This window comes from Pungitius pungitius, chromosome 2 (assembly GCF_949316345.1).
Source record: "Pungitius pungitius chromosome 2, fPunPun2.1, whole genome shotgun sequence".
In the NCBI taxonomy this organism is placed as follows: domain Eukaryota; kingdom Metazoa; phylum Chordata; class Actinopteri; order Perciformes; family Gasterosteidae; genus Pungitius; species Pungitius pungitius.
In genome coordinates, this window is record NC_084901.1 from 2,000,808 (window position 1) to 2,028,441 (window position 27,634).

The following is a 27,634-nucleotide window of genomic DNA, read 5'->3' on the forward strand; positions in this document are numbered from 1 at the left end:
AGTCTAAAAACGTTTGGTGTTGTTCGTGTTTTGCAGATTAGCATCTTTGTAACGGGCTTTTACTTTAACACCCATCACCGGAAGTCGATTGTAGATTTTCTTTACGCGACGAGGAAACTTAAAAACGCAGTGAGGGCGGTGAGAATTAACACGTTCAGCGGCGTGCGGGCTACAAACTGTCTGCAGCATCCGTTCATCCGTGCGTCCGGCCCGCGGGACGAGCAGCGTGGCATTGTGGGATATTCCCTTTCCTCCTCCTTTCTGCAGCATCATCGGTCAGAAAGTGGAGCACGCGGTGAGCTCGTGCACGCTCGAACACACGCTCACCCTCCTCTCGCACGCGAACCCCTTCGCGCACCGTCCGTATGCCGCCTTCGCGCACTGCGCGTGTCCGCTCCGCTCCCACCATGAGGTTCTCACGTTGCTTTTCGTAGTGTTCAATCATTCGTTGCAGCTCTTCCTGATAAAAAAGAGGCCTCATCTGTCCACCTCCCAATGAGCGATGTTTACAAAGAAAAACGACCTGAAGTGAACTCTGACCTTTATGCTCCTTTTTTTTTTATTTCCAGCAGAAGAGCATCTATCTGCAATCTGGCTAACCATAAATCATTTAAGGAAACGCAACAGCGGACGTCAAATAACTTCCGTTCAGCTGCCTTCATTTGTCACTATGACGCATTTGGACTTACATATAATCATATCATAACTTTGTCTGAAATCATTTTGAATTCAAATAATTCCAATATTTTACCCCATCCTTTCCACTTCGTGTAAATCAACATTTTTCCTATGAAAAAAATGAAATTAGCTTCTCTGGCTAACTCACTTACACTAACTGCTGATTGGTTGTGCATTGCACCCCTTGGAATCTTCTCCGATCCCCCCGATCTGTTTGCTGATCACCTGATCAACGCGGCGCATACGTAATCGATATTATTACGAAACACCACACACGGAGCGGTGATGGAATGCGTCGTTGCCATGGTTACCGCGAGCCGGTTAACGTGAAGCGGGGCTGCGCATCGTCTCGGACTGTCACTGCGATCTGCAGCTCCAATGAGGCGATGCTCTATTTCAGGCCCCGTGTGATGGAGGGGTGGGGAGGGAGGGATGGGGGGTTAGCTTAATTTAAGACAACTAAAACTAGGACTAAAAAAAAGACAACAAACACAATCGCAAGGAGTTTTGCAAAATATGCTTTTACTGAAGAAAGTACTCGGTTCATTCGAGACGGAAGTGGCTTCACGTGAAGCAACACGGAAATTAAAGCTGAAAGGAGAGAAGAAGGCTCGTTTCCACAGGAAGAGACGTGTAAATAAACTTAAAATCTTGCGTTTTATGACTCAACTGTGGCTGCAGAGCACAGACTGAAGCATCCAGACGGATGAACATCTTTGATCCACAGATTGATGCACAAAGAAATATGAGACACACACATGCAAATGTTGTTTTCTGGTCCTTTGAACACTTTGATTCAACCTCAGTTTGCAAAATAACATTCCTGACGTTTCTGGACTTAAATAACTTTTTTTTTTAACAGGTGGGACGTTTGTATTTACAACCTGGATGCAGAATAAAGTGAACTGTCTGTAACACACATGAAAGAACATGTTTCAATAAAGCTCAGGAATAATAATACAAAAACAACAACAACACGTGTAATACACTTTCAAACAAATAAGACTTTTAAAGCCATGATGTGTAATTAACAAACTAAACCCGACGTTCATCATTCCCCAAATACACTCTGAATGAATTATGGATGGGTTTATAAACTACAGGTCCCACTCACATTAAGACTTGCTCATTTATTCACAACTCAAATTTACAAAAATAGTTAGGATTTTTTTTTCAATTTCAAAGGAGAAAGGTTTTTTTTAAAACAAGGACAGTGAAAAGCATCACTGCTCCTGCGCACAACTCAAAGAAACTGTTTGATACTCAAGGATAAAAATCAGTGAGATGGAAAAAAGATTAATACCGGTCTCACGTTTGCACAACCGCATGTGAAGATGGTGCTTAGCTTAGATTAGCTTAGCTTAGCTTAGCATAGATACTGGAAACGGAGGGGAACAACTAGCCTCGCACCTATGAAGCTCAAATGAGGAAAATGGTGCAGCTCAGCGGTTACATTGTTGCTGGTAAAAATGATCAGAGCAAGGCCATCTAAGTCTTAATGCTAAGCTAACAGGCTAACTTTTTTGGGAATTTATTAATGCAAAATTTGAGCTGCAAATTGATTAACTGAGCTAAAAACACCCCAAATGTGACTTTATAACACCAAGAAACTTTTCTTTTAAGTGAGTGCAGGAACTGACTGAGAACCTCAATGAAATGAAATATCGAGTCAGCGGAATAGAATATATAACATTTAAAAGAGAACATTGAAATAAGAAAATATATTATGAACACATATCAAAATGGGATGAAAGCTGGAATGAAAATAAAACATTTAATAACAAATGAACTACAAAGAGCAACAATTTTATGAAAATAAAATAAAAAAGCTTCTATAAATACAAAGGTTCTCCGTCAATGTCCTGTAAAAAGCCTCAAATGTCATAATATACTTTCCACTGGAATAGATTCCACGCTGCACTGTTCAATACATCTATTTCAACTCATCACAATGCGAGTCAAGCTAGAAACAAGTTGAAAAAATATTCAGTGCAACTTCACTTAAGGCGACAACCGTCGTTATTAATATTATTATTATTATTATTATTATTACAGTGTATCTGATCAAGCAGAGATGGAACAATCAGCAGTGGAAACTACTGTATGAGGTTTGCTCCAGGACACTGAACCAGCTCTACAGGGGGCAGGTCAAAGGTCATCATGGCGTGTGTGTGTGTTGGGGGGGGGGGGGGGGGGGGGCGTAAATCTCAGGAGGTCTCCTTCACTCTTCGCTCCAGCTCCAACACTTTTCTGCTGCTCTCATTCGTCCTCTGATCCGGAGACCTGAGGCAAAGAAGAGGTGAGTTCGCTACGTTTCTGGATCAATGCGTCGATGGATCAACGCGTCGATGGATCGGCGGCGGCGTGTACCTGTGCAGCTCCAGCAGCAGGTCTTTGGACGTCGCCGCGTCGCCGCTGGCGTTCCTGAAGGGCGCGTGCGCCTCCGCGGCGCCGGGCTCCGCGGACGCCTTCTGCTGCTCCGAGCGCCGCCACGCCGCCATGACGACGGCCGTGGTCTCCTCCCATTGGTCGGGGTACTCGCCGCCCAGGCCGAGGAGGTGGGGCTGCTCGTCCTCGAAGGTCGACAGCAGATTCCTCGACTTCACTGCAAGAGAAACGACACGTGAGCCACCAATGAATCGCCATGTTGAAGTTAACAAAGTTTTGTGCAGTGTTTTGAGTGTGTGTATGTGTGTGTGTGTGTGTGTGTGGGCAGGACGAGAAAGGAAAAAATAATTTGATTGTCAAGAAAATTATATCTGGTCTTTATTATAAGTGTGTGTGTGTGTGTGTGTGGGGGGGGGGGGGTGCAGTGAAAGGTCAGCTCTTGTAATCAGCAGCTCTGTAGGTGGAATCTGATTATTGCCGATGTTTATTATGGACCTCAGACGCTCCGCAGCAGCAGAACGCCGGTGCGAATAGAAACAGCAGGAAGAGTCCGTTTTGCTTTAATGCAACAAGACTGCGTGATATACTTTATATATATATATATATATATAATTACACGACCAGTAGAGTAAAGATGAGGAAATTGAACCAAAACATTAAACCGACGGCTCGATAAACCCAAAAAACCCCAAAAGAGCTCCGAAGATCTGCAGAGTAACGAATCACTACGAGCCACAACCTTCATCCTGTGTGCTGGGTCTATTGGGTGAATCACGAGATCCAGTCTGTGGTCGATATTAAGATATTAATATATTAATATGCGTATAAACAGTGTAAATAAATGATGGCGTGGAGACTTTAATCACCTGTGGTTGTGTAAGAGTCCTCTACAGGCGGCTGTTTGGAAGCGAGGCCGCTGTCAGTGATGCTGGAACACGGACTCAACCCCCCCGGGTAGAAACTCCCCAAAAACAGAGCAAAACACAACACGACCACCTGCAGAGAGAGGAGGGGGGGGGGGGGGCAGGGAGTAAATGATGAATCGCTGCAGCTAATAAATGGAAGCAGATGTTTTTGATTCAATATTTTAATCAATGTCTCATCACAACAATCTCCAGTTAGCGCGCACACACACACACACACACACACACACACACACAGTGTACCATTAGGCACGAGGACGTCTGGGTGCCGGCCATCCTGCAGGATTTGGGGACTTTACCGGCCACCACCGCCTGCAGAGACTGCAGCTGCTGTAACAGAGACCTGAGGAAGACGCACACACACACACACACACACACACACACACACACACACACACGTTAGACACAGTGCACACGGACACACACACACACTCTATTTTAAAGTTTAAATTTCCCGTCTTGTAGACCAGAACTTTATCTTTAGTAAAGAATCTATATTTGACAAAATATTAAGCAATAGTCTAAATGAAGTATTTGTACTACTGCTGTACAAATACTACAACCAATTAGAGGAAGTACTTTTTACTTCACTATATATATCTGACAGCTTTTGTTACTTTGCAGATTCACAATAATACAAAACAAAATCAATGATGATATTGTCTTCTTCTACATGAACTTCAGGTTTTTGAAGGATTGAAAAAAACATTAAAAAGTGTATATCTAAGATAATAATACATTGTCATTTTATCTCAGGACTTCAGGGGCTCTTTTGGGCATCGTGGTTTTTACTTTATTCTTCTTCTGATGAATGAATATAGAATGTGATGAAGTATGATGAAGTATTTTATGACATGTATACAAGTATGTGATCAAATACAACAACAAGGTCAACATCCATAAAATTCAAAGACATTTAACATCCGTCCTGTTAGAACACGTGTTTTTGTATATGAATATAAGTACAAAGTACTGCTCACTTGTTGGTGCACTCCAGAGTTTCCACTTTCCGGCGCAGCTCGTGGTTCTCGTTGGAGCAGGTCTCCACCCTGTGGTCAGAGGGGGGAACTGCAGGGTCAGTGACTAGAGATCATCAACCTATCATCATCATCTCTGGCACGACGTCGTTCTTCCCTTGGCTCAGTAAAAAGGAGATGATCCCCGATCGTTTGAATGAGTAACAAATGACAGACGGGCGGTGATTCATTTATTGATTTCAGTCTCTCTGACGGGACGCAGAATGAAGAGGACACTCGACTTACTTCTTCTCCAGAGCGTCCATGTACTCTTTCTTCTTCCTGCGACTCTCTTGAGCCGAAATCTGAGACAGAGAGGAGTTCATTTAGAAGAGGAAGCTGTATTTCTAGTTATTTTCACATTATTTCCTGACACAAGGCAGCTGTTCCATTTCCTTCTCTCCTTATCGGAGTGAAACAGTGGGTTCCCACTAAGGGGGGGGGGGCACCTTATTTTTGATCTTCCTGCGGATCTTCTTCAGCGCCTTCTCCTCGGCCTTGGTGAGCGGCAGCTTGGTGGGGACGGGGTACCCTTCGGCCACCAGCGTGCGGCGCTCCTCCTCCGTCAGCATCAGCGGGCCGGAGCCCTGCAGCTTCTGCGCACGCGAGACAAAACGTGAGCGCCCGCACTGCGCCACACCCCCCCACTCCCACCCCCCCCCCCCCCCCCCCCCACGCTCATTACGCGTTACTCACGTGAGCGGCGGTCAACAGAGGCGAGTTGGACAGGGAGGAGGCGGCGCGCGGCGACGCCTTCAGGCCGGCCTGGGAGGGAGGAGGGCTGGCGGGGGAGGCGGGGCAGGACAGGCCGGGGGGGGCGTGCACGGGGCTCTGGCTGCCCTCCGAGTCGCTGCCGTGGGAGCTGGGAGGGGTGGGGGGCATCTGCAGCGGCTCCAGACCTGAAGGGGAGTCAGCTGATGAGTGACGGCGAGCGGCCAGCAGGGGGCGCCGCGGGCTTCACATGACAGCGGCGACTGGGGGGGGGGGGCTCACCTTTGGGCGAAAGATTGAGGAACTGGTCGACCTCGTGAGGCTCCAGCTTGATCTGCGGGATGATGTTCTCCTCTTTCACCTGGCGACGGAACCAGAGCTTCAGTATTAAAACGCCGACGTCACAAACCTCCTCGCAGCCGCCTGAGGCCTCACCTTGAAGCCGGCCGCGGCCCGAGCCGGGGGGGGGGAGGAGGAGGAGGAGGAGGAGGCTGCGGCGGCAGGGGCGGCGGCGCGGCCCTCGGCGCCCCGGGCCCCGTCGCTGGAGGCCAGAGAGAGGGAGAGGGCGGGGAGGAGGGACGGAGTCTCGCACAGGAAGCTGTCGATGGCGTCCTCCTGCTCCATGGGCCAATCGGCGGAGTCCCCATCGGACTCTGCGTCGCAGGAGGAACAGGAATCTCAAAACGGTTCCAGATTTCTTGAGTGAATGCACTTTCCAAAAAGTGACTCTTAAAACACGGACTGAGGCCGCAGAACTAAAAATAATTCTAATAACGAACAGAACGAAATAAATCTCACCGGCGTCGCTGCCTTGCTCTCCGGTCAGGTGCGACAGGGGCGACTGCGGCCGGCTGTCCCCGCAGAGCGAGTAGCTGTGCTCGGCCGTGATGTGGGGGGGCAGAGGGGAGGACGGGGACAGGTCGCCGCCGTCCTCCCCCTCCATGGCCTCCGCTCCGCCTCTCCCCCCCGACAGAAAGGGGTCGCTGAGCAGCTGGCCCAGCAAAGCATCCTGGGAGAGATCGTCCAGGAGCTCGGAGAAGTGCTGCAGAAAACCAGGAAGAAAATGATATAATGTTTTATACATGTATATTTATATATATGAAATTATATATATTTATAAGGTTATTCTGCCATCATTCACAAAAGAAACTACAAAATAAAAGCCCTGTCCTCACTCAAACTCATTATTGTGATGTAATCCTGCTGGAGGGACGATGAACGTTTCCAATGAAACGCGGTAATATGAGAGCAGTCTGGGCTCAAAGAGAAGTAAATAAACCATTTAAAATACATCAAACTGTGACATCTGAAACTGTTTACCGAGGAGAGGAAAGAAAAGGAACCGTATTCATCAGGGACACATTTTACACACAAAGGAAGGAAAGAGGATCCGTAGTAAAGGAAAGTAGTCAAAAAGAAAGGAAGGAACTAAAGTAGAAAAGGACAAGCAGGGAAGAAAGAAATAAGGAGGAGGGAGAGGAATGGAACGGACAGTTAGAAAGGAAAGGAGGGGAGGAAAGGAGGGGAGGAAAGGAAAGGAAAGACACCATTCAGGCGTATTTTGTTTTGGTAACATCGCACTAGAAGGACGTAGCGGAAAATCAAGATGGAGGAAACAGGAGGAGGCCGAACGCCAAACATGTGGCTTCAATTACAGGGAGAGAGACTTTCTATCACACACACACACACACACACACACACACACACACAACCTCTTAACTCCATAAACACACAGCACACTCCTGCCACCACATGCTGCCCTAAAAGGCTGCTGGTTTCAGGCCGCTGTGTGTGTGTGTGTGTGTGCGTGTGCTTGTGTGTGTGTGTGTGTGTGTGTGCGTGTGTGTGCGTGTGCTTGTGTGTGTGATGCAAACACTGACAGTGTACCGTGAACCTACTTAAGGAGGGAAGACAAATATTTACACTTTTACTCATCAGTCGGGTGAACTTCCATCTTGGTAAAATAAGAGTGCACGTGTGAGTGTGCACGAGCCAAAAGCCAATCACGTCGCAGGCAATGATCAAAACTGTTCATTTAAACTCTCACGTACTAAACGTGTTTGTGTTTTCTGCAGAGTGGGGGGTGAGAGAGGAAGAAACCTCACGGCGGTTAAAGAGGGTGGAGTTTTTCTGGGAGGAGTAATTACACCCAGAGGCCACCTTTAAAAAACTCCTCCACCACATCGTGTGGGTTTAAATGACACTTTTCTACTGTCTGAACATGCGTCCTAGTTACACCAGCTACTTAGTTACATCTGTTCTTAGTTACATCTGTTCTTAGTTACCTCTGTTCTTAGTTACATCAGATACTTAGTTACATCTGTTCTTAGTTACATCAGATACTTAGTTACATCAGATACTTAGTTACATCAGATACTTAGTTACATCTGTTCTTAGTTACATCAGATACTTAGTTACATCAGATACTTAGTTACATCAGATACTTAGTTACATCTGTTCTTAGTTACCTCTGTTCTTAGTTACATCAGATACTTAGTTACATCTGTTCTTAGTTACATCAGATACTTAGTTACATCAGATACTTAGTTACATCAGATACTTAGTTACATCTGTTCTTAGTTACATCAGATACTTAGTTACATCAGATACTTAGTTACATCAGATACTTAGTTACATCTGTTCTTAGTTACATCAGATACTTAGTTACATCTATGCTTACTTACATCAGCTACTTAGTTACATCTATTCTTAGTTACATCAACTACTTCCTCTCCAGATCGATATAAACCCTTAAATGTGCAGAAGGTCACACACTCTGCTGCAGACCTCTACAGGAGTAAAGAGAAGGACACTTAGAGGGGACGTGTACTCGCTCCCTGCCGTCTTCTGTTTGAGGGAAGACAACGTGACGCCGGGGTGCAACACACACACACACACACACACACACACACACACACACACACACACACACACACACAACAGGAAGCCCTTTGTCTCTGCAGCTCGGCTGCAGGTGGGTTATTTGAGGTTATTTGGGGTCGAATGCAACTCAACACTCTAAATTAGAAATAAAACGCAGGGGAGCGAAGTGGACCGAGGGCCAGGGGGCTGTGGAGGTGACGCAGACAACGTGCTCATATTTATTCGGATTAACGGTCGCCGCTGAAAGGGCAGGTCAGTCCTTTTTTTTAATGAAGACAAAATGAAGTCTGGACGTGATGTGTCCTCCAAAGACGACAATCCCTTCAGCAAAGTCACAAGGATTCAACCTCCCTGGAAGAGTTGACAGGGCTTCACAATAAAAGCCTCCACAGCTGTGTTGGTCAGTAGCTCGCAGGGGGGGGGGGGGGGGGGGGGGGGGAGGAAGGAATGTCCTCTCAGGCCTGTAAACCCTCCCTTAAGTGAAGGAGGACGTCTGTTTTGACCCTTAATGACTTCACAGGGAGGAAGAGGAGGGACCTTTAATGATGCAACACCTTCCTCCCCTGAAGAGCAAAAACAGATGTGAGAAGGCAAGGTACACAAACACACACACATACACACAACCAAGGGCCATCTCCCGTGTGTCAGTGTGTGTGTGTGTGTGTGTACCTTGCCCTGGACTCCCCAGCGTGTATTTTTGCTGATGCCACAACTCCACAAACCCGACAATAAAAGAGACACATGGAGTGCAGATAAACCCAATGAGTCATTTGTTTGGTTGGGATCCAGGTGGAGGACGTGTCCCATCACTGGACCAGATGAAACCAGATGAAAGTCCAGAGGGGGGGGCGCTAATCTGTCACTTTATTGGTAATCATTTCCTTTAAACATCTTTATTTATTCATAGTTTTGTTTTCTGCGTCTAATAAGTCACCGATAGCTTTATAATGTGTTACTAATGGCTTTGTTAAAGGTTGATTCACCATTTACAACTTTATTTATAGGGAAACCCCCCAAAAACATCATGAATCCACTTGGAGACCATCGGAAATAAAAATCTCCTTACAGGCGTCAAACTGGCCTCGAAAGCATCACGTTTTTACGTTTTCTTTGAGGATCAGAGAACTCGAGGTCAAATACACAGCGTCAGACTTTAAGAAGGAACGTGCCAATGATCCATGAAAAGGTTCAACAGCTTCTCACTGTGAACTAATGTTAATATTTAATTAGAGATCTTGATAACTCAGATAAAGTTGTGGTCCGGATGCTCCGCACCTTTTCTCCAGAAGATCACAACCGCCTTGGAAATGAATATATACGCGAATAAATGGGCCCTTTCTGCACCGATAGAACCTCTGGGCTTGTATTTCCTGCCTCAGGGGGGGCGAAAGGTGACTCATTCTTCTCCCACTAAAGTTCCCCAGCAAGTCCTTCTGAGCCAATTCCCACCACAAAACCCTCAAAACCTCCGATCGGCGAGTATCTGCAGGAATGCGGACGCCGTGTGAAGCGCATGTGCACAGACGATGTCTGCAGAGACGATGTCTGCAGAGACGATGTCTGCAGAGACGATGTCTGCAGAGACATTGTCTGCAGAGACGATGTCTGCAGAGCGGCTGACATTCCTGCAGCAGCTGTGAGGACGACCTCTGAAGACACATTCAGTACAGATGGCTCCAAACACGCCGCCAGCGCTTTTTCTTTTTGATGCAGAGAGGTTTATAAGAAATATCACAACTGTTTAAACCTGCGTCGTCATTATTGTTTTGGGCCTTTTATTACAGTGCAGTTTGACAGCTTGAGGCCGTCTTAAGTCTTAAGTCACACAAAGCAAAGCTGTATGGACGTTTAATATTTCAAAATAAAAGTAACAGAACTCGACCGGTTTCACACTGGGTATTAAAATAACATCTTCAGTCTGATCATCAGGCTGAGCAATCTCCAAAAATGGTTCGGATCGTTTCAGGACCAGAAAAGTGCCGTAAAAAGACCAAAATAATCTCACCAAAACAAGTACCATTTGTTTGCTTTTGATAACCGTGACGCCAAACAGGACCATTTCCCAGCTCTCGTTCTCGGCCTTGGAGGGTTCCTGCTGGGTCTTATCGGGGGGGGGGGGGGGGGGGGGGGTCAGAGGCCTCGTGTCTGGGCTCCATCCGAGGAGCTGACATCCCACGGCTTCATGTGTGACATTTTCCAAACGGACGAACACACAAACACACGCGCACACACACACACACAAACACACGCGCGCCTCCGTCTTGTTGACATCATTCGTTCCGTAATGTCTGAGAAACTGAAGTGAGAGACGTCCTCGTGGAGAAGGAGACTCAAAGTGGTTCATACACAGATAAAAGCACGCTCACACACGCACACACACACACACACACAACCATCGCAAGGCCTTGAGTAGCCAAATTTATGATGATCGAGGGATGCCGCAAGAGCACCAGCAAAAGAGAAAAACAGAAAATAAATCCCGACCTGATGGAATGAATCTGCCTCTTTATGTATATTAATACACATATATATATACATATATATATATATAAACATCGTCACATTTGACCCAGAATCCTCCTTCTAAGCCAGGTCAAAGGTCAAAGTGGTTAATCAGACACAAGTGTGTGTTGGTCTCGTCATGTTTATCTCACTATATTCAATCACCTGGTTCTTTAAACAGGATTCGCCCAGAAGGGGGAAGGGAGGGGGAGGAGGGGGGGGGCAACAGGATGTGAGGGAGAAAACGGGCAGGCGGGACATCTCCGTGTTTACTCTGCAGCCGGCGTGTGACGACAGGAACACACGAGAGTCCCAGCAGGTCCTGGAGTCCCGTGTGAAGGAGTGTCAGGAGAAAGAAAAGGCTCCAAAGGAGACAAAGGCATCAAAGTTCTGTGAGTCAGCCTCAATCTGACGGATCCTCTGACGCTATTAGAGTGCACGTGTGTGTGTGCACGTGTGTGTGTGTGTGTGTGTGTGTGTGTGTACACTAGTGAGGCCTCACCACCCTGACCATGTAAAAAAAACGACCCAGACAACGACAAACGGAAAAATATCGCGTTTCCTCCGACTCGCGGGTCCTCCTTCTGGTTTAATCCCCCCCCCCCCCCCCCCCCCCTCAAACTCCTACCCTCTAAACTCACACTTTCCAGTCTGTCATTTTGACCGATGCCAGAGTTCAACCCCCCCACTCTTCCCACGCACTGACCCTCCAGATGTTACACAATGACTTCACCACGCTGATAGAATATCAGCTGGAGGTCAACAATTCTCAGGAAAAAACGCAACGAATAGATCCAAATACAATCGACCCCCCCCCCCCCACCCCCCCATTCTAAAAAGGGGCTTAAACGTGGCCACATGTAATCAAATCAAACGACACTTCCTGTCCTCAAACACAGCTGATACTGTTTGTGTCAAAAACAAGCACAGCTGTCTTCTGAAGTCCCGCCCTCACCCGTCCTGAGTGTTTGTGTGTGTGTGTAGATAAGCACACACACACACAAACACACACATTCTGCAGATGTTACTCAACCAGTGAACTCCGTAACCTCTTTTTCCAGCTTCTCCTTTTGTGAGGCTCAGCAGCTCCTCTGCTCTTCTTTGAGTGGAAGCTAAACTCAACTTGTGTTTATGTTGTTGTCTTCTGCAGATTTCACCGACAGAACATCTGTTGTCAGTGATCAGTAGGGACCGCGTCTTCCCGTTGGATTGTGGGTATTAAAAAAAAAAACATTGAGTGTCCCTCGTAGATCGCTTTAATCCCAGCCAATCCCCCCTAGGAATCTAGTTTGGGGGGCGCCTACCATCCCAATTTCCCTCTGCGAGGCGCACGCTCGCCAAGTCGAGGCATGCCTGAATGCTTACACACACACACACACACACACACACACACACACACACACACACACACACACACACACACACACACACACACACACACACACACACTGAACTATGCAGGGACCAACGCTTCTTTATGTCCCTTCAAATGGGAAAAAAGACAGTTATCATTTTAGAGGAATTATGAGACAAGATTTTACCAGAATGTTTAAAAAAGTAAATTCCACTACTGATATTAAAGATTAATAACTATTAATGCAGCGCAGTGTTTGTATAGCAGACTTCCATAAAAAGCATGTGTCTCTCATCTCGACCGATGGATTTAATTGGGAGAATTCTGATGAAATCATAATTCCGAAAAATGCATTTCCTCATTGCTCAACATTCTTACACGGAAATGTAGGTTGGCAGCAGATTGCATGACTCATGGAGCTTCGGAGGAACTTCAGCTGGTTCTCGGACGCCCCCCCCCCCTGGGGTCGGAGCCCTCGGGCCCGCTCGCTTCCACTCGCATGCAAACCAACTCCACAGAATTTCGGGGGGAACCAGACCTTCGGTACAAACTAAAAACAAAGCTAACGAGGTGAGTGGACATCATTTTCGTTTCCCAAAGGACTGAAAAGAACCACGGAAAGGGTCACGGAGGACGTCAAAAAGCAGACTCAGAAATGGGAGCAATGCATTTTGGGGCATTTGAGACAGGAGCCGACTCGTCCCGACTCTCAGCTCACCCCGGGGGTGGGGGGGGGGGGGTCGAGGATGCCAAAAAGGAGTGAAAGGTCAACTGAAGAGAAAAATGAATGTCGAGGTTGTGTTTAAAGCTGATTTGTACACTTTGAGTCAGTAAAATATAAACTTCAAACATGAGCCGGTCTCTCAGCTCAAACTGTTTAACAAGCATTTTACAGAAACACTTTGATGTTTGAAGCCTTAAAAACTGTGGATACTGCAACTTTAAAGTGTGCAACATTTAATGCATGTGCTTTTGGATGATTGATAAAGAAAAGGAGAGGTGAACTGGATCCATTTTTGAACCAGCCTGCAGTTGAACTAAACAGCTTCCAGACTCATTTGGAGGGCGTATGAGCTACTCACATGGATATTAAGCCCACACCCGCTAACCACACACACATCCCTTTAAAACCTTTTATGGTGACTAACGCACAAACCAACGGGGGGGGGGGGGCAATGCAGCATCCCGAGAGACAGACAGAATTACAGACAGAGGAGGTAAATTTAGCTTCGACCTCAAAGAACTGAGGCTCCTGTGGATTTTCCATAATGGCCCCTCACACGCTGATTACTACCTTCGCTTCTCTCCCAGAAGGCCGCCCGCCTGCAGCAAAAAGCTTGAGTTCATTTTGAAATTTTGGGAGAAATGTTGCATCAGATCTGGGGAGGAGATGCACGCCGTGTGCACAGTCAGCGATTAGCGATTAGCGTTAAGCGGTACATCGCAGACAGATACTGTTAAATTAGCCAAATATTTTATAGGTGGAAAAAACTCAGGAGTTAACCTTTAGACTCTCAGACACCAAAAAGCCAGAAGGTTTAAAACATAAAACCAGTTTGCTGTTTATTGAAGTGTCTTGAAGAAAAATGGTTTAATCGTGTTTTTTGGTTGTTGATACTATTGTGACTAAAAGAAAACATTTGAAACATCATACATCTGGCAATAGCAGCACTAGCTAACGATTAGCTCACTAGCTTTGACCCAGGTTGTTTAAGCTTAATAAACGTAGGACATCCAAGTGCAGATCCAACATTAATGCCAGAAATAATCAAGAGAATTTAATTTCAAAGGATTAGCTATTTAAGCTAACTGTTTAGGGATCTAGTTCCATGGCAACTAACGTTTGTAGAAAAACATTTGCCGTATTTATATGTGTATCTAAAAGAATTGACAAAAAACACACACTTTATATGGTAATAAAAGAGTAAATCAATCAGCAGCTCCACTTTCCAAGGAGACAGCTCTTTAACTTTAGCATGCTAACGTGCTCAAAATGCTAGCACACTGTTGCTAAGCAGGTTCCCCACGTTTCCGGGCGCTAGCCCCGCGGCGTCCGTGGCCTAAAATACCTCATGTGTGCATTCAGTTAACCGCATTGTGTTAATTCCACAGTGGCGCGTTTCCAACGCACAGTGGACCGACCTGAAGATCCAGCACCACACCTGCAGTAATAACGCCTCGTTATCAACCACAGGTGCGCTGCTTCAGGTGAGTTGTAGATGGGGAGGCCGATTGTGGAATTCACAACTGCACAGCACGGATTTACGTCACGACGTTTCTCTGAGAGCTCCAGGGAAAACCACTTATGGCCTGGTGTGTTGTTTAGGAATGTTTGTGATAAACTGATGGATGAAGTGTTGCTTTATGTATAAAATGCTGGTAAATATTTTGGTTTTAGAAATACGTGGTAAGCACTACAAACATTTGATAAGCTAATAGAAAAGGATGCATTGATGTGGATAAAAGTGAATAAAGCAATAATATTATTAACAGGTAATATCAGAGTAGTGAAACACTGAAGGGGAAGATTTCACTGTTGGATACTTTGAGTAAATGTTGCCAAAGGTGTTTGAATGCAGGACCTTGTAGTGGAGTATTTTCACAGTTTGTTACACGTACTTCTACCTCAGTAAAAGTATCTGAATACGCTTGTAAAAACCGAAACACATCGAGACATCAGAGACACTCGAACTCTCAATGTGTGCAAATGAAAACTGTGAAATGATCATTGTCATTATCTGCATATAAACTATTGCAGCTGTGTGTGTGTGTGTGTGTGTGTGTGTGTGTGTGTGCTGCACTGACACACGGACTCATTCACAGAGCGACAGAGGGAGCAGGATGCCCTGCCCCGACGGAGAACAGGCCCGGCTCTGTGAGCACACGGATCCAGCTGTTTACCTTTCGACTCCCCGCGTGTTTGCTCTCGTTGAACGAAGCCACTCTGGAGTTTGTGCTCACAACCTTTACTGGAGTGAAAGTGAAGATTCCCCCCCCCCCCCCCTCTCCCTCTTTCTCCCCCCCTCCCCCCGCCGCTTCAGGGTGAACAAGCAATATCCCAAGCATCGATTTTGCAGTGAAACGTCTGGTTCTGATGTTTCTTCTGCTGTTTAATTTACTTTTAATTTAATTCTGAGGGGAGACAACACTGAACCCCCCCCCCCCCCCCCTCTGAGGGGCTCACGCTGGCAACATACTCCAGTGGAACTTTTAAATTGGGCTCATTCTTCAGGCTCGTCATCGGTTCCACCAGGTGAAACCAGATGTTTAGAGATCCGTAACGAGGGGTCTCCCTCAGTGGGTTTTTAAAAGGATTTAAATGAAAGGGAAAAAACACACACTGTTCCAACAGTAAAAGAAAATCCTTGTAGTCAGATATAGAAAAAAAGTCAATTCAGCCGAGAACGGAAATAAATAATTCAAACATAATCGTTTTTGTAACAATCTTATCTTTTTTAGCTCTTGTGGAAAACTGTAGAATCCACAAAAAGGTGTAATGACTCATTTGGCCTCCCGAAATAGAAACAATCCCGTCACAGGAACACGTCTGTCGCAGCCTCAGAGACGCCGGAATGAAAGGAGACGAAATGAGAAACTCCACCTGTTGTTATCCTAAAACCCGAGGAACTGGATTACGGCGTGGGAGCGACTCGAGGAGGACGGGCGCCGTGACGAGGAATCTCGCCTCAGCAGAACCCTCGTGGGGAGAACGCGAGGCCCGACAAAGGCCCCAGTCTGCTTCTCAGGCGGGTCGAGACCCACACACACACACACACACACACACTATTCATGCTTTACTATAAATACAACATTCACCTAACAAGAGCATCTCAGTCCGGCCGCTCAACACAACGTGAGCTTTGTGTTGGAGGAAGTTCGGGCTCCACGAGGAGGTGGGACAGCGGACCAAGTCCGTTTTGTCCGTTTTGTCCGTTGTGGGCTCCCGTAGAAACGCCGAGGTGCAACATAGCGGAGAAAGAGGCCCCCGCTCTCCCAACAAAGTGCGTTTGACGTTGGGCTTCATTTCCGTCCCGCCCCCCTCCCCCTTTTTTTGCAGCCGGGTATAAAACGTGACTTTAAATGTCATCGGATCAATAAAGAAGCAACTTGGAAGGAAATATGTGCCCAAAAAATACAGTATTTGAATCTTAGCACGAAACTTCCATAAAATGGTGAGAGGCTAATTTAAAAAAAAAGAATTCATCGCATTGGAAGTTGAGCTAAGGATTGAATATCAAGTACGAGTCACCAAAACTGCAAAGTATTGACCGCAAAATTGAGTATTGAAGTTTTAAAAGTGAAAGTATGTACATGCATGTGTGTGTGTGTGTGTGTGTAATTGCTTTTTATTGTTGTAGTTTGTTAATGTGGAGCCTCGGGACTGAAAAAGGGGGCCCGCAGTAACAGCTGGAAGGCTCTGAAGTTTTATCAGCACAAGTCGTTACCTGTCTGCAGGTCTCCTTAGAGGAGGCAGTGTGTGTGTGTGTGTGTGCGTGTGTGTTGTCTCAGTCTCAGGGCTCAATAGGCCTCTGTGGTGTCTGATTCCTGTGCTGCGAGCCAGCTGGATTTTTCTCCTGTAAACCCAAACGCTCCCTCCCATCGTCTCTCACACACACACACACACACACACACACACACACACACACACACACACACACACACACACACACACACACACACACACACACACACACACACACACATTAACTTACTGTCTTCAACAGGGAACCTAAAGCCACAACTTGTGCTGATAATAACTGTATTTAATGTAAAGGTAAAAAGGTGCTTCCACTCTGACGCATTGCTCCTAAAATCTCTCAATATCCGGTTAGACAAATAACTGAAATCGTCCAAAGAGAAAGTTTGAAATCAGGTATTATTTCAGCACGAAATTAAGTATGAACTACGTCAAATGTAATACAACCAAAATACAACCTGTTCATCACAAGACAAAGTACTAAAAGAACATTAAAACTTTTACTTTGAATTCATCAAAATAATCCTTTGTGGTCAAAAGTTTCCATTCGCTTCCATTTTAGTTACAATTCATTATTGCAAAAAGGTTCCTTTTCTGTTTCATTGGATCGAATATGAAGTGAACTTTACATCTTTGGCTCATCCACTTCTCAGTTTAACAAAACCAACCGTTTCATGACTCGGACTCCGGGAACCTTTAATGGCTGTTTTAAACTTTTCAGACTGTCTATTGATCAAATGTCATTAAGTGGAAGACAATGGTTAATTGCAGCCCACATAAAGTGCTCGTATTTAAACTCCTGCTTGGATTCAAACTGTGGTTCCAACTTGCAACAAATGCATTTAAAAGGAAAAGAGAAAAGAGGTTAAGAACAAAAAAAAGTTGCATCCTGGACCTCAAGGCTGACCGGAGAGCCGGGTACCAACACTCTCGCTCTCTCTTACGCGCACGCACACACACACAGACACACACACACACACACACACACTGAACACACTTGCCCCCCCCCCCCATCCCTGATCGATAACTCACATTGGTGTAGAGCACACGGTCGATCTCTCCGGCCTCGGACAGCTCGCTGAGGTTCCGGTCCCAGTGCAGGAACGGTTCACTACCGTCCAGGATCTCCATGGTGGCACGCGCACACACACGCGAGCACACACACACACACACACACACACACACAACACACGCGCACCCGCTGGGCTTCTGGCCGGTTTGTTTTTGTGTTTTTTAGCCGGAGAAAAGAAAAGAGGAAAAAAAAAAGAAAAGTAAAGGGCGGCGATGCAGTCGGGCTGAAAACTTAAAAACTCGCCCCCCCTCCTGCAAAAAAAAGAAAGAGGAAGAAGCGAAAAGTTTCCAACAACTTGTCAAAGTAGAAATAAAAGAAAGGAGAGTCGGGAGAGAGGTGAGGTGTTGACGCTGTTGTTGTTGGTAATCATCTCGTCTCGGGAAGCCTTCTGCAGGCTCTCGTTCCTCCTCCTCCTCCTCCTCCCCTTCCTCCTCCTCCTCTTCCTCACTGCCCAGACGCACAGGAATGCGCGGGGCGGAGTCACGGAGAAACGGGCCAAAATAAACCCGACAAGTCAAAGAGAAACGGACGGGAAGTCAGCGAGGCCGTTTCTCGGGGTCGAGCCGGAGCCCTTCGCGGATTGACCGGAGGCTTTAATGTGGGGAGAAGTGGTTCTTCTGCTCCAGCTGTTTGTGACGCTGGCGTCAAACGACCATAACAAACTGCAGTGTCCGGTTGAGAGTTTCAAAATAAAGCCCCGGGACCGTCTCGTTTCAGGGGGTTGTCGAAGTTCGTACGCAAAGATGTGAGTGAGTAAACTGGAAACAAAAATGTTGAGAGATAAATCTGTCAAATGAATGAGATCAAACATCCACACACAGCAAAACGGCATTATCAGTCAAATCATCTGTTGATTGTTGTACATCACTGTTAATTATACGAGTTGATTTTAAGTACAAATTATTTCACATAGTCAGAAAATATGGAGTAAAATTCAAGATATCTCATTTTCTTACTGTTATCAAGCAAAACAATAAGTTAAGTTACCGAGTTGCACATCGATTTTTGTTAAGACGTGTACATTTGTTTACAACTGTTAAATATTAATGTAACAAATGAATGTTATCACTTAATCCAGTTAAAATTCCGAGCTTTTATTTTTAAAACAAGTTGACCCATTTCCGGTCTCCCGCTGGCTATATACGTCAAATTGACATTGCGTCTTTAAACTGAAGCCACAGGTTTCCCAACAACTCACAGCCGGGCCTACCTACATATAACCAACCAATCAGAGCTCTTGCCAATTTCCATTCTCGTATAATTTGATTGACAGGTGACGCAGCCACTCAGGAAAGACTTTGACCATCAATGCGACGAATCAAGTTAAGCCAAGAATACCTTTGGCTTAAGCCCGCCCCCGCTGCCAGAGAAACAGCCAATCAACGCCCACTGGCAAAAACATAACATTTTAAGACATCACGTTTAATCAAGCACACCTTTATGTTTAAATGCAAATATTTCTCATTTTCTGGGCAATACTTGTTTGTAGTCATTTGTTTTTAAAGGTTACTTGTAAATTCTTTTCCTCCACAGAGTTCTTTCTAGCTATCAGCACCCCGCAAGTTGAGTCCAACATGCTGCGATTCAAGAGGAACGAATAATGTGAACACAAAATAAGTCTGTAAAAAAGTCTATTATACAAACAATTACAGAGAAATGAAGCAGCAGCAGTGAGCCGAAAGAAGGAAATGATGAACAGATAAAAGGACAACTGACAAAGCAGAAAACTGGTAGATAACGGTCAACATCAACGTGCGGTTACACGTGTGCACAATTCAGGGATGTCAACAGGAGGACAAAAAAAAAAACAAGCAAAAGAAAGTTTAGCTTTAAACAAAGTGAAACGTTTGCTTTGACTAATCTGCATCTTTGAGGATTATGTACAAGAATCACAATGAAAACCATCAATCAGAATGTGTATTCAAACTACAACAAGCTTTCTGCTTCTCTTGATGCTTCGAGTGCTGCAGGAGGCACCAAACATAACCGGTGTTTCATCATATTCGGCCCCCCCCCCGTCTCTTTGGGTACGTCAGTTCCTCTAGTTAAGGGTGGGGTAGTTAAATGGGTCCCCTCAATTCTTCTTTCCGTATGAAACTGGAGACCAGAAGAAGAAGGCGTCCTGCCGAGCGGCGGCGGCGGCGAGCGCTTCATGTCCGGTCTCGGACGTTGTCGCTCAGGAAGACGATGTTGTCTGGAGGGAGCAAAACAAAATGGTAACACGCGTCCGTCCTTTCACATCCGCAGACGGGTCAGCGACCCGTGCACTTTGAGTGCAGTCACCTGCGATGATGGTGGTGGCCTGGCGTCTGACTTGGTTCTTGTCCACGTACTCGCCGTAGTCCAGTTTCCCCTCCACCAGGATCCGGGAGCTGAAACAGACACTTTGAATCAGAGCCACAGAGCATGTCTGCTTCCTCTCAGCTGTGTGCCATCAAAACACGAGTTAAACAACCAAGTGCACTCCGGGTCGTACCCTTTCTTGACGTACTGGTAGGCCACGTCTCTCAAACCGGGCTTGAACACAGACACGCGGTGCCACGTGGTCTTCTGACTGATGTCCCCTGGAGTCACAACAACAACAACAACACATGGATCATCTTCTTTCTTTACATTTACACACGTCAGCATGTTGCTCCAGCTTACTTTTAATAATACATAAACGCATGTTTGCAATGTTACAAACATGCAGGGGCAGATTTATTAGTTTTGTTGTGAATTAAGTTAATTCATTTTGTGCTGACTTGCATTGATGTTATTTCCAATATTGTACATGTATTATAATTTATGTCATTGTAAATATGCATCTAACTTTCTTTTGTTGTAGCGCTTTGAGTGTTTGTTTTATCTTACTGGGTTTATTGTTATGCAAGAAATAAGGACGCACATTTCTAATACATTTAAACTACTTAATTAAACTGATACTGAAAATAGAAACATGATTAGAATAGAAAAAAAAGACTTAAACATTATATCAATGAAATATGAATACGAGTATGCTAAACGTGATTACGAGTCTCCATCATGCTTATCAAAGTTAACAGGAACATTCATACTGGAATAGCATTCCTCGTTACTCATTAGTTAAACTTGCATATTCTGTAAAACAATGATTTCTATTCTCACTGTCAGAAGACGCGGCGTTACAGTGACCTCTAGTGGACAAAGTCAACTCCTACAAAATGCGCCACATCAAATACTGTCCCCCAGCGTCCTTCCATCATCAAGATCCCATTGACAGCCTACCCGTTGGGCTCGTCTCTCCGTCTCCAGAGCGCCACATTTCATTGGTCGCCAGCGAGAAGATGGTGACCGGGTTACGACCCTCCACCTGTCTCATCACGGGGTCCTGACCCACTCGGCCCAACAGCTGCACGCGGTTGATCGCTGGAGATGCAGACGTTTAAGGTCAGTCACGTGTACTAATTGAGAGGCCGGCACGTGCAGGTCCTCCTCCCCCAGAACTCACATCTCTCCAGGATGAGGCTGGCGTCCGTGCTGCCGTATCTCACCACCTGCCTGAAGATCTGTGCAGGGAGGACGTTAAATGTTCACTTAACCCCCTCATTTCTACTCAATGGAGAGGTTTTTATTTGTGGCGAACAATCCAATTCATAATTAATGTAAAATGCCTGCAAACAAATCAATTCATATACTGTTTAAAAACTTAGAGAGACACGGGGAGGGACTTGATTTGACAGATTTTATAAAGCAAACAACTATTTATTGGATCAAGAGAGAACGGCTCACCTGCGAAGAGGCTCTTCTCAACATCGTGTCCGCACTGCGCACACAGCTGGGGAGACTTTAAAGAGACTGATCTGAAAAACAACATCAACAAACAGCCTCTTAGGGAGAGACGAAGCAACATCAAGCTCACTCAATTATACTTTATCACCGATGCGAGCACGATCATTTTTATTGACTTATATTGATTATTATTATATAGACTGCATCGATCACCACACCGTCTCTACTTTAATTGGCCCCAGATCGATATAGTTCACACACAACGACGCGGGACGGACAGCGTGGACTCGCGTGAGCTTCTGTGATCTCCCGCCAAGCGGATATGGAAATAAAGAAAGGACATCGACCAGTTAACGTGTTTAAAAATATACCGTTTGGGGGTCAAAGGTCACGGCGGGGGAGCTGCAGGGTCTCGCGGACGTGTGTTTGATAGAAAACGGTGTGAAGCGTTTCCCAAAAGAAGGACACGAAAAGTCGTCTGAGAACTCACCAGGCGGCGGACTTCTGAAGCGCCTTCTGTAACCTCACGCTGCTTCCGGTCCGTCTCTAAAACGGGTCCGACCAGCTACCAGAATACAAAGGTTCCGCACAGTAAAAACGTTGAACGATCCTATTCGATCGGTTTTTGTTTAATATGAACATACATTATAATTCAAAATATTGGAAATAGTGCTCTTCTCTGGCAGATGCATCCCTGTAATACTAAAAACAACATATTATATTAAGATGGAGTAAAATGTCTTTTTTTTTATTCTAAATATTGAATATGAGTATTTTTTTAATGCAGTTAAGAGCAGGAGATGTACCCATTGTAATTTTTTACAGGTCTCAGGTGTCTGATAATCCCAGCAGACATAAATTACAAAACATTCCTAAACAATCAGAAATACTATCAAAATCACAGCAATTGATGTGTGATACCAATGTTTCTTTATTTCCTTGCATTACATCCCAATCAAACATAGATTATTTAGTTATCAAATAGCACTTGATGCTATGACTTTAATGATCATATCTTATTGTACGTCGCTTTGGATAAAAGCGTCAGCTAAATGACATGTAATGTAATAATGTATTGTAATGAGGCATAGACCCTGACATTTTGTTGCAAATGTGATTTTTAGTGTCATGATATTGATCTGATATTATATGATATGATTTAATAATTAATACTTAAAAACTCTTACAGCTTATATATTTTATAAACTCTTGGTTTATTTCCAAACATTTGTTTTTAATAATAGAGATTTTCACTTGATCTGATCTTCGACAATGTCGTTGATCGATCAATGTGCAGAACAATGAGCCAATGAACAATGAACAATGAGCCTCAGCAGGTTTCTACAATCAATCAATCAATCAATCAACTCTTTAATACCGACTCAAGGTCCAGATAGTTGAAAAACAGTAAATATATAAAATAACATAGACCTACAAAGGCCTTGTGAACAGACAACTGTACCAATGTCTCCACAGCTGGGCCTGGTAGCGTGAAGTGCTCAACTTTAACAAAGAAACCCACAAAGAAACCCCCCTGTTATAAGGACTTCCACCACAAGGAAAGAATGCAGAGCTTTGGGGCAGTTGCAGAGCTCCTTGCGCAGACCTTCTGGCGACGTGTCCCTAACCAGGTGAGTTAAACCGTCACGTTAACACTTCGTGAGCACTTTTAACTTTAATTTATAGTGTTAGTGTTGTTGATATTCACTGTACTATATTTTTCGGTTGCAGATTCAGGTACAAAACTTTTTTTCGCGTTCGGATCTTCTGAGTCTGATGTGACGTAGCGGGCGGGGCGTCGACTGAGAGGGGCGTGTCATCATGAGTGACAGCTTAACAAATAAGGCTGAGGACAGGTTCGGACGTCTCGGTTCAGTAGCTCGTCAGCGAAGCGTTGTTAAAACGCCAACTACACCTCTCTGTAACCGTGGCGATGTAGACAACCAGCTGCAACCCCACTAAGCATCGTTTTATCAGCACGGACTGGTCTGCGAGCTGGACCAATCACGTTGATCTTAATGTGCGGCTTCCTGTGTGACGAGTACGCCGCGGCCGTCTGCAAAGCGACATCACCATGGTAACAGAGAGGCGTCGTCAGGGTTTACGTTTCGCTGACCAGCTATTTAACCAGGAAGCCCGCATCTGTGACTATCTTTCCAACTTTACCGAACTCAGACGCCATCGCACGGACGCTGCGCTGCGTTCACACTTGTGTGTAAAAGTGGGAAACTTCAGTGATTCACGTGTGGTTGATGAACGGTATATTCAGAGCTAGTTAATTGGTCTTATTCTGCGATTCATAGCAAGCTTAATACCAGCTCGCTAAACAAAACTTGGTCTGTGGCGTCAATCGTTTTACATCCAATCTTAAATATAGTGAAAAGAAACTGTTGATTCTTAAGTGTCGCGTGCCCACGTCTCCATAAGGCAATACGGTTTATGAAACTGTCACTCACGATGACACGCCCCTCGCAGTTGACGCCCCGCCCCCTACGCCACATAAGGGTCAAAAGTCTGAACGCGAAAAAAAGTTTTGAACCTAAAAAATAAGCGTTTTGTATGGAATGCCGTTTTATTAAAAATTAAATAAATAAATTAAATATGCATTTGAAATACATCGTGAAATGAATAAATGAGGCAATAAAAACATAAATATTAAATACATTTAATCATTTCATAAGAACACATTTTATTTTATTTCATAATGGCACTTTTATTTCATTTCACTTGTATGCAAATCAGGGGGCGTGGCTATCTCTCACATTCAGAACAGACAACAGAGCCGTGTGCAAAAGAGGCTGGCTCAGGGACGTGAGAGTGTTGACATAATGAAAGACATCAATGGGCTCCGAGATAGCATGCTAGCATTAGCAGATTAAATCGATCAACGATCGATGGGTTATCTGCAGATACTATTATGACACATATTGAGTGTTTTTGGGAAATACTAGCTTGCGGTTCCAACTTCGGCAGCTCTAGGTGGTGTTTGGTTGTAGGTGGTGGGGGTTTCCATCCCATCGAGGCGGTTGGCAGCCGCTCTCAATAAGTCAGATACTTTTCTCAGACATTGTAATGAATGAACCAGTACCTTATCTGCTACTACAACCATAGACAGTAGCTGTATAAGAAGGCTACAACTAACCTAGCCTATTTCTAGCCCTTTCACTGCCAGCCTTTTTTTGCACACGGCTCTGTTGTCTGCTCTGAATGTGAGAGATAGCCACGCCCCCTGATTTGCATACAATAATGTGAAATGAAATAAAAGTGCCATTATGAAATAAATAAATGTGTACTTATGAAATAAAAGTACCATGAAATGATTACATGTATTTATTGCCTCATTTATTTATTTCACGATGTATTTCAAATGCATTTATTCATTTATTTAATTTGGAATAAAACTGCATTCTATTGTTTTGCACCTGGAAAAAAAGTTTGTACTTGAATCTGCAACCAAAAACTATAATACAGTGAATATCAAAAATAAATTGAAGTTAAAAATGAAAAGAAATATATTATTAAAAAAATAATAAAACTGAGCCAAAACTATATTGAACACAAAAGTCCACTCATTTGTATTTTGAATACAGTGTTGTATTTTTCAATGTTCAACAACAAAACTTAAACTTTCAGGTTCACATTTTTTTTGTTGAATATAATGCTTCGTATTGAACTACTCAACAGGTAGTTACCACGGTCACGCTCCTCCATCTCTTGTTCACGCTGCTCAGGAACCAAGGACCCTCGTCACCCGTGTCGCTTCTTGCTCGTCGGCTCAGACCATCCTCCACCATGTCCTCGGCCGCCTCCCCAGTCCTCTCCGTCGTCCCCTCTCGGGCCCTGGTGGACGAGACCTTCCGGGTGACTGTGCAGAATCTGCCTCCGGGCTCCGCGGTGACCCTTCACTCCCTCCACCGCTCCGAGGACGAGGACCTGTGGGAGGCCTACGGACACTACGTCAGCGACCAGTGGGGAAGCGTCTCGGGTGAGCTCTCCTTTAAACGCCTCAGACCTCCGGACTTCACTTTTTGTTTGTTTTGTGTTTTGTTGACTTCCAAAAATACCGTCTGTAGTTGCAGATGATTTCAGCTTCGGGGGAACATACACAGGAAAAGAAGCCATGGGGTTGCTGTGGAGTATGCGTCCCGTCCCTGGCAGCTGCAAAGGCCTCAGGTAAAACATCCAGTGACGTGAAGGTCTCTCCTTGAGGTCTCAGCTTTGATACTTTGAGTCTCTGTTCAAGGTTGAGGAAGAAGAACGTCTGCACTCCCCAGCTGGTCCACATCTCGGTCTACGACGGCCACGTGGAGGAGGGCTTCACAGAGCGGCCTCCCCTGGCCTCGGTGCTCTCGGAGAGATGGTTCATAGGTCCAGGAGTCCGCAGGGTGGAAGTCCAAGAGAAAGGAGTGCGAGGGACGCTGTTCATACCTCCAGGTCCCCCTGAGGAGCACGTCCTCCTCTTATACCGTCCGTGTGTTGTAGGTAGGTAGGATCAGTAAAACTTCTGCCTCCGTGCCTCAGGTCCAGGACCCTTCCCCGGCGTGATGGACATGTGGGGCGGAGGGGGGGGGCTGGTGGAGTATCGGTCGGCCCTGCTCGCCTCTCACGGTTACGCCTCTCTGGCGCTGCAGTACTTTGCTGCCGGTGAGCTGTCAGCCAGCAAAGAGTTCGAGTACTTTGAGGTTTGTGTTTATTTATATTTCAAAATAAGAGGCTTGCGTGGCTCATTTTGTTTGGATCGTGGTCCGTCTCAATGTCTTAAGTCTCCTTCTGCACAGACGGCGTTTAACGTGATCAGGCTCCATCCCCTGGTGAGCCCAGACAGAGTTGGAATTCTTGGTCTTTGCCTTGGCGCGATCATCACCAATCATTTGGCAGCCGAGAGCACCGTCATCAAGGCAAGTACCGAATGCAAAACATCTGGGCAGAACTTTCAGTCCTGATCGCGTGGAGAACCGCAAGATCTTTGTGTTTTGTTTCAGCCTCGTTGTTGCGTTTGTGTCAGTGGCGTCCACATTTGTCCACGCGGGGCGTCGCTCACAGGAATCTACAAGGCGATGGTCGCGTAGGTAACATAAGCAACACAAAGCCACTAAACACAAACACACACACAACTGTACTGATGCCGTGGTAAATCATTGTTATGACAGGAACGCTCACAAGACACAAGTGGACGAGAACAACCAGGAGATATGGCGATACAGGCTACTCCCAATCTCTGGTGACCTCGCTAAGAAAATTGACGTAAGTACTTGTTGCACTATTGAAACACAAGGATGAGACGATGTGCTGGTTTCGACAAGTTCACAGGGGACATCAGTGTGGAACGTCCTCTTCCAATGTCAGTCTATGCATTGCACTGGAATGTTAAAACCACTTCTGATGGCTCATTTTAGTTCATTCTCACTAACACGTGTGGCGATTGGTCCTCTTGAAGGTGGGGAAAATAAACTGCCCAATGTTGTTGGTGAACGGCCTCGACGATCAGAACATGCCAGCAGTGGAGGCTGCTGAGGATGTGAGTGCACGCACACACACACACACACACACACAATGAGGTGGAGTTAAGAGCAGTTTGCTCATTAAAACTTGCAGGTACTTTGTACAGAGTGAATAAGAGCATCGATGAATCTGCAAGAGTCAACTGATTGAATTTGAATCTGTGTCATCACAGTGAGACGTACACCACCAACAGTTAATCAGTTAATTTATCATTAACTGCAAGTTGAATGAATCATTTATTGGTTACAACTAGTGCAACAATGGACTAAAAGAATGAGGCTTAATTAAAATGACAGCACAAATGCAATGAAAAAAGGATATTTTTGTGTTCTGTTTTCAGATTAGGAGATAGCAAGTGAAGGAGCGTTTGTTTGGTGA

The 27,634-nt window shown here is 45.4% G+C and overlaps 3 protein-coding genes across 6 annotated transcripts in view; 1 reads left to right on the forward strand and 2 right to left on the reverse strand.

Annotated features, from left to right (window-relative positions):
- Positions 1 to 1,180: 1,180 nt before the first annotated feature.
- Positions 1,181 to 18,518, reverse strand: creb3l2 (cAMP responsive element binding protein 3-like 2). The gene is made up of 12 exons (XM_037461928.2): positions 17,965 to 18,518; positions 6,515 to 6,758; positions 6,152 to 6,369; positions 5,999 to 6,077; positions 5,702 to 5,904; positions 5,455 to 5,601; positions 5,252 to 5,310; positions 4,970 to 5,038; positions 4,233 to 4,332; positions 3,933 to 4,062; positions 3,049 to 3,283; positions 1,181 to 2,961 (listed from the first exon to the last, which is right to left on the reverse strand). The coding sequence occupies exons 1-12, from the start codon at positions 18,061 to 18,063 to the stop codon at positions 2,886 to 2,888; spliced, it is 1,659 nt and encodes a 552-aa protein (XP_037317825.2). The 5' UTR covers positions 18,064 to 18,518; the 3' UTR covers positions 1,181 to 2,885.
- A 793-nt stretch (positions 18,519 to 19,311) lies between these two features.
- ssbp1 (single-stranded DNA binding protein 1) lies at positions 19,312 to 22,373 on the reverse strand. Of its 3 annotated transcripts, none has more exons than XM_037460422.2 (7): positions 22,245 to 22,373; positions 21,755 to 21,825; positions 21,474 to 21,531; positions 21,251 to 21,391; positions 20,481 to 20,568; positions 20,288 to 20,376; positions 19,312 to 20,198 (listed from the first exon to the last, which is right to left on the reverse strand). In XM_037460422.2, the coding sequence occupies exons 2-7, from the start codon at positions 21,776 to 21,778 to the stop codon at positions 20,155 to 20,157; spliced, it is 444 nt and encodes a 147-aa protein (XP_037316319.1). In that variant the 5' UTR covers positions 21,779 to 21,825; positions 22,245 to 22,373; the 3' UTR covers positions 19,312 to 20,154. The 3 variants fall into 3 exon arrangements, with proteins under 3 accessions (XP_037316319.1, XP_037316320.1, XP_037316321.1); XM_037460423.2 differs by having other exon boundaries at positions 22,126 to 22,287; XM_037460424.2 differs by lacking the exon at positions 22,245 to 22,373 and adding an exon at positions 21,973 to 22,020.
- Positions 22,374 to 23,201: 828 nt separating this feature from the next.
- The window catches only part of LOC119210430 (peroxisomal succinyl-coenzyme A thioesterase-like), a 65,943-nt gene continuing 61,510 nt past the window's right edge, over positions 23,202 to 27,634 (forward strand). The window contains exons 1-9 of one of the 2 annotated variants that reach the window (XM_062559393.1): positions 23,202 to 23,385; positions 25,439 to 25,739; positions 25,828 to 25,927; positions 25,998 to 26,188; positions 26,276 to 26,436; positions 26,533 to 26,652; positions 26,737 to 26,819; positions 26,905 to 26,998; positions 27,192 to 27,272. In XM_062559393.1, the coding sequence (XP_062415377.1) occupies positions 23,320 to 23,385; positions 25,439 to 25,739; positions 25,828 to 25,927; positions 25,998 to 26,188; positions 26,276 to 26,436; positions 26,533 to 26,652; positions 26,737 to 26,819; positions 26,905 to 26,998; positions 27,192 to 27,272 (1,197 nt within the window). In that variant the 5' untranslated portion in view covers positions 23,202 to 23,319. The remainder of the gene's footprint in view (positions 23,386 to 25,438; positions 25,740 to 25,827; positions 25,928 to 25,997; positions 26,189 to 26,275; positions 26,437 to 26,532; positions 26,653 to 26,736; positions 26,820 to 26,904; positions 26,999 to 27,191; positions 27,273 to 27,634) is intronic. The other variant, XM_062559391.1, reaches the window with a different exon arrangement.

Excerpts from the sequence above, each read along its gene's own strand:
- creb3l2 (XM_037461928.2), bottom strand. The coding sequence starts at position 18,063 with ATGGAGATCCTGGACGGTAGTGAACCGTTCCTGCACTGGGACCGGAAC. Across the intron at positions 5,311-5,454 it reads GCAGGAAGATCAAAAATAAG|ATTTCGGCTCAAGAGAGTCG; the intron begins GTGCCCCCCCCC and ends TCTCTGTCTCAG. Across the intron at positions 4,063-4,232 it reads AGACGTCCTCGTGCCTAATG|GTGGTCGTGTTGTGTTTTGC; the intron begins GTACACTGTGTG and ends CTCTCTCTGCAG.
- ssbp1 (XM_037460422.2), bottom strand. The coding sequence starts at position 21,778 with ATGTTGAGAAGAGCCTCTTCGCAG. Across the intron at positions 21,532-21,754 it reads TGAGAAGAGCCTCTTCGCAG|ATCTTCAGGCAGGTGGTGAG; the intron begins GTGAGCCGTTCT and ends CTCCCTGCACAG. Across the intron at positions 20,377-20,480 it reads TACCAGTACGTCAAGAAAGG|CTCCCGGATCCTGGTGGAGG; the intron begins GTACGACCCGGA and ends TGTCTGTTTCAG.